Source organism: Mastigoproctus giganteus, chromosome 8 (genome assembly GCF_048544385.1).
Source record: "Mastigoproctus giganteus isolate SK-2022 chromosome 8, ASM4854438v1, whole genome shotgun sequence".
Taxonomy (NCBI): Eukaryota; Metazoa; Arthropoda; class Arachnida; order Uropygi; family Thelyphonidae; genus Mastigoproctus; species Mastigoproctus giganteus.
Window position 1 is genome coordinate 175,286,879 of NC_143582.1, and position 14,239 is coordinate 175,301,117.

The 14,239-nt window shown below is 39.5% G+C and overlaps 1 protein-coding gene across 2 annotated transcripts in view; it reads left to right on the forward strand.

The window, feature by feature from the left end:
• LOC150082024 (transmembrane protein 272-like) overlaps positions 1-14,239 on the forward strand; it is a 105,586-nt gene that overhangs the window by 59,743 nt on the left and 31,604 nt on the right. For both annotated transcript variants that reach the window (XM_090379912.1, XM_090379913.1), the window contains exons 2-3: positions 10,364-10,418; positions 13,624-13,743. In XM_090379912.1, coding sequence (XP_090236038.1) covers positions 10,364-10,418; positions 13,624-13,743 — 175 coding nt within the window. The remainder of the gene's footprint in view (positions 1-10,363; positions 10,419-13,623; positions 13,744-14,239) is intronic.

Below are 14,239 nucleotides of genomic sequence, written 5' to 3' on the forward strand. Positions count from 1 at the left end.
TTTTTGTCTGGTGACTATGTCGAAAAAGTGTAATACATGGTGATTGATCAGCCTTCTATCACAATTACTTCTGGGTGAATACAAATCTTTTTTGAACCCCCCCCCGCATAAAGTAATTATTAAAGTAATATGGCATATATGTTCTCCGTGACAGTATGATGGTTTCGCCTCTTATTACTCGTTTGACGGGGGCCTGTATTCGGATTCCGTTGGAGACTGGAGAAATTCTTAAAGGTCTCTTCAGTCGAGAAAAGGTCCTTTCAGAATGCACAACATGACCACACAAACACTCGCACAACAGAATCTAAGATGCTGATACACGACATAAAAGTTAACAAGATGACTTCTTATAATAAATAAATTTGCATCCATTTCTCGATTTTAACAACCATGAAAGAATGCTTGAATATCATTCAAATTATTTTAATATTTATAGTTATTTCTGCTTCCTGCACGAACTGTAATTCGTGCAGGAAGCAGAAGACCGCCGTTATAGTTCATTAACGAATGAATTTTTGGCGATCGCAATTAATGAATTGTGGAAAACGAAGAAGGCAACAGAAAACACAAGATGTTTCACTACTGTCGTGTTGCGGGAAACCTCAAGTATCGCGATCACTTGAACCCTCAAGGATGTGGCAGGATGCCAAATACCTAAAAGTAGCGTTTCACTGCTACACGTGGTTAAATAATCTTGCCGCTAACGATTCTAATGGAGTGCATGTATCTGCCTCCACGAATCTAGCTGCGTGACTACTCAAAATGACACGTGGTGTCACTGCTAACAATAACACACTTGGCAACATACAAAATAACTAGGGCGGAATCCGCTACACCTTCGATTCAGTGAAGACAGCAATCTTCAAACTAAACCTATTGAGAGGGAAGAAATTTTGGGGGACATTTTTTTTACGTTTTTTTTTTTTTTTTTTGGTCAAAAGTACGCTCTTTTTCCTGTTTTTGTATAGCATTTTTGGTCACAAATATGCTTCCCAACTGCTTATTGTCATTTCTTAACCGGGCAGAAACAACACGATCTGTACGTCAAAACAATCTGATTCTACCGCGGTTTCGGTCAGGTTTAATTCCCCTTGTCGACTATTCCGATCTTAATTTAACTATTCTGATCTTTTAATTCTTTCTCCCGCGAGTACGTATACATACTTTTTTTGTGTGTGTTCTCATTCTCTTTAATTGTGTTTCCCTATTCAAGGACTCCAAATTTTCACAATAAAATAAAAAAAAAAACGAACGATGGACACAACAGACTACACTATACACGATCCACATACTAAATCTCTGGCTTGACAGGGTACTGTCACTCGATACAGAGAACACCGCGGAGATGGGAGAAATCCCAGGAGCTGCTAGACTCTCAACATGCCAAATACCAAATAAATAAATAAAATTATGTAATTCTTTTCAAAAAATACCCTTTAAAATGAAATCCAGACGAGATCTAATGGTGCTGGAAATAATCAAAAAACTCAAGAAAGTCACTAAACATTTAAATGACTAAGTCGAACTTAATTCTTTATCAAAAACTTGAAGGAGTAACAAAGTTTTGCAATGGCAATCGAAGACAGCCTAGATGCCAAATAAAGAATAACAAATATTTAAGATCAAAACAGAAGGATAAGAAAGTAATAAAATATACATATATAACTTCTGACAGGGAGTTTAGATACCCCTCAAATTGATAATCCTGTAGTCAGGCACGCCCTGGAGCAAGGCTCTACTACCCTCATAGTCTCCGAAGCGCTCTCCATCACACGGAGGAATTAAGGCGGCTGTTTCCTGCCAACACTCTGGAGTTCTTTAGAGTCTTCAAAATGGACCCGAACAGGTACTGCCATGACAAAACCTACAGGAAGCTGATAGCAGCGGACTTGTACACTACACTACAAATTTAATGAAGAGGAAAGTGTACATTTCTGTGGAATTTGAACTGTTGATCATCTGTAATGAACAATTTTTGTGTCTTCAAAAGACTCTGTGAGTACTGCAGAAATTCTATGAGATTCATTCATAGTGACGACTGTTGCTTGTATTTATGTTGCTTGCATCAAGTGACTGTTGATGTATTTATTGATGCATTTATTCTTATGAATATTCTGATTTTCAATGTATGTTGCCGTCTAATTTGTTGTAGGATGTCTTTATTAGCCATCCTCCTAGATAATGTCTGTGCAGGGGTGTTAGATAAATAAATTGATAATAATAATAATAATAATAATAATAATAATAATAATAATTTGGGCAGAAAAAGCTAGAAAAGCTTTTGTTAAATAAAAAATATATTCAAATTATGTCTCGCTTTTTGTGTCTTTTTTTTAAATTTTTTTTATGGCTAGACCAAAACTTAAATTAGTTGAGCATTTGAGAAGGCCTAATACTACCCGCGAGATTCTCCCAAGAAAAGAATTGTTTCTAATCGGTTTGCAATTGTGTTTGTAATTATCAGTACTGCTGTAGGATGGCAGTTTCACAGATGCAAAAATACGAAAGTCAGCAACGTAAGTGCAGCCTTCGTACACATTTCAATACGAATCGTATTAGTAGATCCTCTGTGTTTGAGTGGAACGAAAATTTGTGCAAAGTAAGAGTACGCATGGTAAGAAAACTCACTAGGTCCACGAAGCAAAAATCAAAGTCCAAAAAAATCCGGCAGTGCCAAATTTTTAAATGCATCTTATTTATTTATCTACTTTAAAGTATATAAATAGACAACAGCCCAATAACCTTGTGCACTATCCATATATACTTGTATATTACATAATAATGAAACTATTTCAGTATATATGAATAGAGATAAAATCATGTTATTGTAAAAAAATAGGTTAAAGGGCCTCCTTTTATTTCAAACGGCCATGTTCGCACGGATAAGAGCCGCTTTCGCCTAGGCAATGACTCCACCATATGTCTGAAAAAGCCTCACTAGTGCTTCGATTACAGTCTGTAGGGATCTGCAGCCATGATGCCTGCAAGGCTTTCCACAGTGTCGGAATAGATGACGGTTATTGTATCCATATGCCTCACTTCTTGTTCCAAGACTTTCCACAAGTGTTCAACAGGATTGAGACCAGGCGAATTTGGATGATAATTAAAATTGGAATTATCTCCATTGCGTTGATAGAAGTACTCGTGCACCGTGCGGCACGATGACTCGGCGCATCGCGTTCCAATGACTCGGAAGATCCCGTTTCTGTTCTAAGAAAAAAATGCAACATGGCAGGATGCACACAGCTTCCTAAGAGCCGCCGTAGACGTTTCATTGGTGAGGTCTAGTTCTTGCCAGCAAAACATGAAACATATTAAGCAACCACCGCCACCTGCCTAGATAGTGAACACCAAGCATGATGGATCCATGAACTCGTGTTGCTTGTACCACACACTAAGGCGTCCACAGGCGTGTTGCACCAGGCATTTACGCGAGGTGTTTACAGGCATTTACGCCAGCAGCAAACTCTTTAGAGTCTCCTCTGTGTCATCCGGTATCCAACCAGCGAGTTGTTGATACCACAGCATTGGACGTCAACGATGATCAGCGGTGAGGAGAGGGAGTCTCTTGGGTCGTCCGTTGTGGCATCCCATACGTCTGAGTGAATTTGGCGAGAAACGTAATCAAGTTTTCCTGCTGATAGATCAAGAAAGTCACTGTATTCTGGTGTTTCTGAGTTACTGGGTTGATCAATTATCTGGTTTAAAATATGGATAAATTTTAAGAAGAAAAATCCTAGAGGTGGGGAGGAAGAGAAGAGCCTGGCACTTCCCGCCCTCGCGAGTTCCTCGGCTACACGGAGAGGTGGCTAAAAGTCAACAGATCCAAAACATAAAATTAAGAGTGTTAAAGCTAGTTCATCTTCAATTCAAGGTGCAACTTTCAGTTCTAATCCAGGAGTTAGTGGTACAAGGAATGAGGATGATGATGTAGGTTCCATGACAGCTGCTGAGGTTCAGCATGGTGTTATGGATCAGGGAATACAGATTGAAGAGATCAGAGAGGGTATACAGGATACACAGTTAACATCAGAGCCAAAGATAGCAGATGCTTCAGAGGCTCATTCAGAATTTCTTAATGTTGATGTTAACAATTTTTTGGGGATATTAGCAGATGAAGCATAGGTACCAATGTCAGAGAGAGTGACATAATAGTCAACAATATATATATAAGCAAAGACGCAGGAATGAGGATGTAAATACAATATATGAGTTGATTACAAAGTTAAAGAAGATTGTGGTTGTTTACACCACGAACAAAGCCAATAAGGTTATAAATATAGGCAGAATGCGCTGGTCCCAAAGGAACTAGTAGTTGTTGGTGACTCTATTGTCAGGGAAACGGGAAACATGCTTTCTAAAAAGAATAGGGGGAACAGGACCAGAGTATGTCTGCCAGAGGCAAAGGTTGATGACGTTGTAGAGCGGATATCATCTTTTAAGGGCACAAAGGGTGATATAGTTGTACACGGTGGCACTAATGATATTAAGAGTAGGAGACCGCCGGAATTACTTAACAAGTACAGGTCACTGTTGAAAAAAAGCCGTGAATTAGGGTTGAATTTGAAAGTGTCTGCAATTCTGCCCAGACAGGATAGGAGGGAGTATATGATGAGAGCCCTGTCGAACAATTCGGCCCTGGAAAGATTGTGCAAGGCTCAAGGGGTAGAATTTTTTTCAGCCTGGTCTGTACTTGTTAACAGGAGAGACTGCTTCTACAGGGATGGGATACACTTGAATAGAAAGGGTGCAAGAATGTTTGCTGATGCTATCGAGGCAGTGTCAGATGGGTCGGAAAACTGCTAGATTGGGGGGATACAAGGACTAATAGATTAACAGTAGCCAGTGGCAGAGGTGAAAGTGATTCTTGCACTGCTTCTATTGGAATGAGCAGCAGCCTGTAAAACAAGATGCAGGATATTTCAGAGACTGCTGGGAATCGTTGGGGTACAAGTAAACACATGGGTTTTGTTAGGGTAGTTAAGAAAAAGAACAGGTGCATGTATACTTGCGTGCACACCTATGCCAGGAGTTTAGTAAATAAATTTGATGAATTTGAGGTATTGCTAAAAACATCAAAGGCAGATATTGTGGGGATTTCAGAGACGTGGTGTCACACAGATATAAGGAATGCAGAACTGGAATTTTGGGATTACGATGTCTACAGAAAGGATAGACAGGATAGGAAGGGAGGAGGGGTTATGCTATTAGTTAAGAAATACATAAAATGCAAGGACGTGAAGCCAGTCGACATTGCTGGACAGTGCAGTGTCGAGTCAGTTTGGTGTGACATAAGCTTTGGGAGATCAAAATTGAGAGTAGGAGTGTGCTATAGGCCTAATGACTCTGATGAGTATAATAAGAAACTGTACAGGGAAATAGAGTGGGCCAGTAAATCAGAGAATCTTATAATGGGGGATTTTAATTTCCCAGATATTGACTGGAATTTGGGGGCTGGTCACTCACACACTAGCAAGGCTTTTTGTGAATTTATTGGATGATTGTTTTCTACATCACCATGTTTGGGAGGCAACTAGAGGGAGTAATACTCTTGATTTGATTATCAGTAGTGATTCTTCATGCATTAAGAATCTGCAGGTAAATGAACCACTAGGTGGCAGTGATCACAGTGTGCTGAAGTTGGATTTATCAAAGAGGTAACTACCATTAGGGGTAAAGGGAAGGGTTATTGCTTTCGTAAAGGCGACTACGATGGACTGAGACAGTATTTAAATTCTATACAGTGTGACCAACTGATGATGTTACCAACAGCAAATTCAAAATGGGAAGCATTCAAAGAACTTATCTTGGAAGCTACTAGGCTTTACATATCAACTAAGAAATATTGTTCAAGGTTTAGGCCTAAGTGGAGGTCAAATTAACTAATGAGACATATGGCAGAGAAGAAAAATGCATGGGATACATACAAATTAACACGTGACACAGAAGCCTATGATAGATACACGTTGATCTGTAACTAAGTTACAAAGGAGGTTAATCAGGCGAAGGCAGATTACGAGAAATCTTTGGCAAGGGATGCAAACAAAAACAGCAAAGAGTTCTTTACTTATGTAAACTCTAGAAGGAAGGGGATGAATCAGATTGGTCCACTTGATATCGATGGTTCAACTGTTGATGATCCTGCTCAGGTACCTAACAAACTAAATGAATATTTTGCAACGACATTCACACATGAGGAGTTATTCAGCGAGGGGAATGCCAGAGGTGTATTCAACTCTGGCAGTAAGCACGAGAATCCTGTAATAACTGAGAGTAAAGTAGAGGGGAATTGTTGAGGATAAATACAATAAAGGCACCTGGGGTGGATGGGATCTATCCAGTTATACAAATTATCCAGTTATACATTTGCATTAAAGGAGGCAGCAAAGGAAGTAAGCAAACCCTTAGCCATAATTATGAGAGTTTCCTTGGACTCGGGGGAAGTACCCATGGACTGGAGATGTGCAAATGTGACTGCAATTGACAAAGGAGGATCAAAGGGCGACACAAGTAATTATAGACCTGTTAGTTTAACTTCTGTTCCCGGAAAATTAATGGAGGCACTGGTTAAAGAAGCACTGCAGGATCATCTAGACAAGATTTCAGTTATAGCTCAGACACAGCATGGTTTTGTTAATGGGAAGTCTTGCCTGACCAATTTGATTGGATACTATGATGCAGTCACAAAAGAACTGGATGCAGGGAATAACTTTGATATTATATACTTGGATCTTAGAAAGGCTTTTGATACTGTTGCACATGGAAGACTGCTGCACAAATTGGAGCAGTGTGGCATTGGAGGCAAATTGCTGCTATGGATAAAGGGGTGGTTGAAGAGGAGAAGACAGAGAGTGGTAATCAAAGGACACTGCTCATCGTGGACTAATGTTATTAGTGGAGTCCCTCAGGGCTCAGTATAGGGTCCATTATTGTTTTCTGTATTTCTAAATGATATTGATGATGGTATATCAAGCTTAATGTCCAAGTTTGCAGATGATACGAAGGTTGGCAGGTTTGTCAAAGAAACTACTGACACTATGCTACTGCAACAGGATCTGGAAAGGTTGAGTAGATGGGCTGAGAGGTGGCAAATGAAGTTTAACATTGACAAATGTAAAGTACTACATATGGGAAACAGCAACCCCCAGAGCAACATATCAACTCTGTGGTACTACACTGACAGTAGTAGAGAATGAAAGGGACCTGGGGGTGGTTGTGCAAGCAGATATGAAGTTTTCTGAGCAGTGCAGACGGGCTGCAAGAGTAGCTCATGGTGTATTGTCAATGATATATAGGAATTTTTCTAGCAGGGATAAGGAGGAGGACGTGATTATTCCCTTGTATAAGGGAATAATCACACCTAGAGTACTGTATACAGGTCTGGAGGCCTCATTTCAAGAAGAATGTAGAGCTCCTGGAACGAGTACAGAGAAGGGCAACAAGATTAGTGAATGGAACAAAGGGGTGCTCTTACGAAGAAAGGCTTAAGTTTTGCAAATTTCAGTGTCTGGAGACTAGGCACCAGCGAGGTGATCTGATAGATGTGTATAAAGCCTTGAATGGTTTGAGCATGCTCAGTGCTGATGGGATTCTTCCTGTTGCTCAGAATAATCACCTGAGAGTGCATAAATTCAAATTGAGGAAAGACAGATGTAGGATAGACGTGAGGAAATTTGCCTTTAGCCAGCGGGTGGTTGGTTGGTGGAACAGACTTACATCCCTTGTCGTGGAAGTTAATAGCCTAAATAAGTTTAAGGCTCAGCTGGACAGGTATTTCGAACGAACAGAGGGGTGAAGTGGAAGTAGTTATTTTTTATTTATTTATTTTTATTTTATTTTTATTTTTATTTTTTTTTTGGCTGATGCTGCATAAGCTTGCTTTCTTGCATCAAATGCCTCTACTAATGCTAATGCTAAAAGACAGCATCAAATTTTATACTAGATAAATGGGTTGACTTGGAGATAACCACTACAGCTTTGCTCATTGATAATGGGCATTTGAAGCTAGGGTTGATGAGCTACAATTAAGAGCCAATCTATTCGATGATCTCATTAGAGATCAGCCCAAGCTGTCAACAACTGGAGAACAACAGACAGTTTCTTATGCAGATAAATTTAAATCAGGTGTTGTAAAAGGGCAATTACAACCTATGCCACCAGTTGGGCGTTTGCTGAATAGTATCAACACCAGCTCCACAGATTCTTGCGAGTACTTTACCGCTAGACCTGCAGGTTGCATTTTTATGGCCTTTGTTTTTACATTTGCCGAGGCATTTCTACGGAATTTCGGAATCTTGTTAATCCTCAAACTGATTCCAAAACCGAACGAACCAAATGCTGAAATTTATCACTGGGCATGCGGCAGCATAGATGGAACATATAGAAAAATGAGCCATCATGAAAAAAATTATTATTACCATGGTGAAAACTTTTCAGTTTTTACCCTCGCTCTTTACCTCTTATACACTGACTAGGCATGGTTCGCTTATTGCGAAACTTTGCCAATTTACACCTCATACTGTCCTCTGCCGATGCAGACTATCTCAAGACTCTTCTCACGTACTTTTTTTTAAATGTCATCTTTATGAAGACTTAAGGTCGTCTCTAAAGGCAAGCTGCAAACTTGTCTCCTGGATGTGGATTTACTCATTTGTTCTATCAATAATTTCCAGGCCCTTCAGACTTTTACAATGCTGTTTTAAATCGCAGAAAGACCTTCAACCCCACTGTTAATGCAAACAATCAAATTTTAAACGCGTCATAAATGTAAATACATCCTGTTGCTTCGTCTGTTATATTGATGGTTGTTGAAGGGTTTTAGGCGCATCAGACTATTGCGCCGTATATAATGTCTGTAAATTGCGTATATTCTTATATTCTTGGTCGATTTTCTGTTTGCTGGACGAAAAAATCGAGTTCCCGGTAGGTAAAACCATGCTACCTTCGCCAGGAACCGACTAACTCGGCCACGTTCTGAAAAAGGCCCATAACAATTCCTCGCATCATTGACGGGATAGGAACTGAGGTCTTTTTTTTCCACCTAGTGTTGGGAGGACGGTGATTATACAACTGTTTTACCCTCGACAGCGCCGTATTGATGACCTCTCATTAGGTCATCAATAATACAAAATATTTGCTGTTTTTTTTTAAAAAACACCCAAAGTTTTTAACAGATGTTCTATTTCTCTGGCTGTTCATTTTAAGCGTATTCGCAATGCAATCGTCCCTCTGCACAGTGATACTGTCATCCACAACTAGTGACGTCTGATACCACTCGGGATTAACAGATTTAAATTTTGAACTTCTGTCTGCTTTACTACTCTACTTGTTTTTGGATATAACTTTACTGCTGTTGTTTAATTGAAGCACTAGATAAATAAATGATCGTGCAGTATCCTTTATCGTATTCCACTTTTTTTTTCTCCCTTTATGCTGTTTTCTTCTTTCTTTGTTTTATGCTGTCCTGTCTTCTGAGTGAAAGGGGATGATTGTACGTGTGCTGCGCTGGTGCCGACCTGCCGGCACGGAATTCTTTTGAATGATTCCAAACTCGCTCTGGGTATTCAGCACGTCATAGTAAAAGTTGACCATGGTACCTGCGCAGTTGTGGCTAGACTCCTCGTAGTGTTGACGAATACTGGGCAGGCCTTCTGGTGGCAAAGTGGCCATAAACAACTAAACAAGACGACATCACACATGCATTCCACAAACATAACATTACATACACTTCTGTATTTTTACAGAGTTCTGTATTCATCACAGTGTACCAAGGCGGAGCTGAACTGACGTTCAGGTGCCGCCCTACGTAAGATAGTACATATGTTTACTATTGAGATCAAATTTAAAACAGTAATACATATATGCATAAATTAAATAAAAAAGCAATAATAAAAAATTGTTAGAACATTTCCAGAACCTCTGCAATCCCTCTGCAGAAAGTATATTCCGTGGAACCGATGGGTTTCTTCGAAACACTTTGAAACCGCTGCTCTAGAAAGTTCTATAATTATCTTGGATCACTATTATTATTACTCTCCTAAAGGCCATAGCATCAAAAATCAAAAATAACTCTCAATACTTTACTGAATTAAACAGTGTGGGCCCGAAGCATTTAGGCGTTCTGGGTGGAAAGACTTTTATGCACCGCGTTTCGGAGTTTTCCGAGAAGTACCACACCTGGCGTACTCTATGACAGAGCACACCCGCTCATGGGTTAATTTTTAGCCGAAGAATCAGTCATATGGTGCCCCACCCCCGAAAAAAATCGGCTCCCCTGCGATCGCCCGGTGCTCGGGCCTGTACTAGATTTAAATATCCTCTATAGAGCATATTTATGATGCTGACTCTAATTTTGCTGTTACAGGAGACGTCTCCAATGGCAGTAACAACTCCAGAGAGCTGCACAGTAACTCTGCCAAGTGAGTACGAAACTTTTGCCCATATTGTACTAAATCAATTTTGCTATAATTAAACAATACTGTATATTTAAAATAAAGCACAAGGCAAATTAAAATAGTAGTGGTGTAAATTTATCTCAATACATTTATTGATTGTCCTCAGGGAAACTAACGAGCTGCTACCTTTATCTACCAACAACCTAGAGAAATAATTTTTCTGTAAACAATTGTAACTTCTCTTTTCACGCAATAATATGTGTACAGTTAAATGGCCAAAGTGCACAATTCGACCTACTTAGCCGGCAGCACATCGTAAGCACCTCAGAGCAATTAGTCTGCATTGAAGTCAAATACTGCCGGATCTCGTGGGTTCAAAATGGGCGTAATTTGTTGTTAGATTTGTTAGTGCATCAGCAACTGAGATTAAAATGCACAGGGTCATTTTTAACGACGTGGATGGAGGACTGTTCGTAACTTGGCTGAATAGAGTGAAAAATTTTTGTGGGATCCGAGTTTCACAGTCTTTTCAGAATCAAACGAGGCAGTTCTATGGTTAACGCAGCATCCCTTTTGCAGGAATATAGACGGATTTATGAAAACTGAATTTTAACTGAATTCGAGAATTTTAACTAAACTCCATCGATCACAAAAGAGCGTGTGTGTGTGTGTGAAACGCCAAAGAGCAGCCAGTTGCCATAAGTATACAGTAAAGTCTCCAATACAGTCGGTTTGCCTCTTTGCTGAACGAAGAAATGAAATTCCCGAATGACAGAACCAAGCAATCTTCGCCAAAAACCGACTAAATCGAATACTAAATGGTAAAAAAAAGAAAAGAAAAGCCTACGAAAATTCTGCCCATCTTGAAGAGACTACTACAATACACGCCTTTTTTTCACATGGTGCAGAAGACTGCAACCGTAACCACTATACTAGCCGAGAGGGACTAGTACAGTGGGAATAGTAAAGGAGTGGGATATATTCAATATACTTTGCATGTACAGTAGAACCTCATAAATATGGCATCCTACGTCTAAGCATATGCCGGATTTTTGAAAATTCTGGTATTTTTGAGTTATGGCACCATAACCTAAATATTCAGAGGTAATTCATTATTTTATTCATTATCAGCAACACTGATTGCTATATATCTACAGAACGATTAAGTTAAAATGTTAATCCGTATAATGCCGAATTGGTCCTACGGTATGTTGCCCAAGAAATAACAGTGGCGGTTCGCATGCTAACTTCAGTATTGGTGTTGCGTTTATCCAATATATTTTTTATAAGATGAGGTATAAATAATGTGATATGATTTCAGTAATCGAATCGCCTTAAAAACTAAATAAGTAGCGTGTTGAGCCTCCTTTAGCCTTCAAAACAGCCTGAATTCGTCTAGGCATGGATTGAACAAGATGCTGAAAACGTTGTGCAGGAATGGAGTACCATGTAGACATGTACCATGTAGACATGAGTGTGTCACGCAGTTCCTTGAGATTCGACGGAGGTGTAGCAACTGAAGAGATTCGACGATTCTTGAGATGAAATTCGACGATTCTTGAGAAGAGATTCGACGGAGGTGTAGCAACTGAAGAGATTCGACGATCCTTGAGATGAGATTCGACAGAGGTGTAGCCTGCAGCGAACAGCCCTTTCCAGCTCATCCCAAAGATGTTCAAAAGGATTGAGATCCATAGACTGAGCGGACCACTGCAGCAAAGAAAAGTCATTGACATGTTCCTGGAACCATTCCATAGTGATTCGGACTTTGTGCACCGGCGCATTATGCTGCTGTAAGTAACCATCTGACTGAGGATAAACTGTCAACATGAACGGATGCACTTGGTCAGCAACGATGTTTAGGTACGATGTGGCATTCAGACGTGAATCTATGGGTATCAATGGACCCAACGTGTGCCAAGAAAACATTCCCCACACCATAACACTGGCCCCACCACCTTGCACAGTAGCCGTCAGACATGACGGGTCTATGGATTCATGTTGTTTTCGCCAAATTCTGAGCCTTCCATCAACATGATGCAACAGAAACTTCGACTCGTCAAACCAAGCAACTGTTTCCCAATCCTAGATAGTACAGTGCTGGTGTTGCTGTGCTCACAGGAAGCGTGCTCTCTTGTTCTTCATCGATAACAAAGGTACGCGATGTGGCCGTCGGCTGTTGTAGCTCATTCGCGACAAGGTGCGACTAGTGGGCCGTTGCGATATTTTGTTCTGAGCACCATAGTTGTATTCTGACGTGATGTGCGACAATGTGGCCCGTCTCTTTGCTTGCACAATTCTAGCCATCCTCCTCTGAACTCTCTCATCAACAAGCGATTTTCTTCCACAGGAGTGCCATTGAGAGTATGGTTTCTGTTCGTTGCACCATTCTCGATACACCCTTGAAACTGTGGTGCGTGAAAAATTCAGGAGAACTGCCGTTTCAGAGATGCTTTGTCCAGCACGTCTTGCACCTACTACCATGCCACGTTCGAAGGCCGCTAGATCACTCCTTTTCCCCATTGTTGCTATGGTTTGTACGCTTAACTGATACTAGAAAGGTTGTTCTGCTGTATTTATATCCACTACTGTGGTCATGTAACTTGCAGTGTTGTGGGACAAACCATTTGTGTGCACAACAGGGGGTGTACCCAATAAAGTGGCAGCACAGTGTATATTATTGTTCTATTAAATACTATAAGGTGAACTAATATGGAATGTCGCGTTTCATTTTATAGCTGGTAAATACGTAGTAAAAATGACATGTGGTAGGTATAAAACAGTAAGAAATTGGTGTTTGGAAATTATTAATAGAAATAGTCAAAAAAAAATGCTGGATTTTTCATTTTTCTGCATTTTCAATGCTGGATTTTTAAGGTTGTACTGTATTACGCTGAAGCTGAGTGTCCCCATTGTAAGCGTGTATTCGAAATATAAACTTGCTTCTATTTTTAAGACTTTTAACTGACCACAAAAAAAAGGATTTGAGTTTAAAAGATACAAAACAAATGAAGTCGTATACAAAGTAATGAAATTAAATAAAAAGAAAAAATCGTGCTGCACACAAATTGTTGCGATTCCGAAGAGCTTCATTTGTTTTGTATGTATGAAAACTATGTAACGCTGACAAATGTGCCATTATTCACTATCTTTTTGTCCCTGTATCAGAATTAAACTTAATTTGTAACAGACTCACGCACTTACAACATTTCTTCTTAATTCTCTTCAGTATCATCGTCATCTGATGCACCTAAACAAACAGTTTTCCAGAAGGTTAAAAATGCAAGAGAGACATCCACTGGAACTTTGGGCTTCCTAAGTGCAGTGATTGCGCTGCTTTTCGGAACAGGTAGGCCATAAAACTGTTCCCGATTCTATATAATTTTATATTTATTATATTACTATTCATATTATCAAATCAAAGTAATAAATTTAATCAGAAATAATCCCATCATTTTGAAAAATAATAATCTCATCGGGGGAATCCAGAAAAGAGACCGACGGAGTCTTTACAAATGGGAAGACGTAACAAAACAAAACAAGGTTTAACTTAATAGTTTAAATCATTAATCATAAAGTTTACATAAAGCATAATTTACATTTTTATATGAGCAAATTTTAAAAAATTAATTTTTCTGCGCTATTTGTGTGTTTGTGACCACTGGTCTACATCAAGATCAAGGTTACTTACTGATTTTCTTTATTGCGAGTAATCTGATGAATAGTGATGAAATTTTAGCAGTCTGTCCAGGCTTGAAATTAACTTAGTTCCGAAACGGGTTGGTGAAACTTTAATACCTACGAAATCATAGATGTTAACGTGGTCTATTCCTCCAGTGATTTGT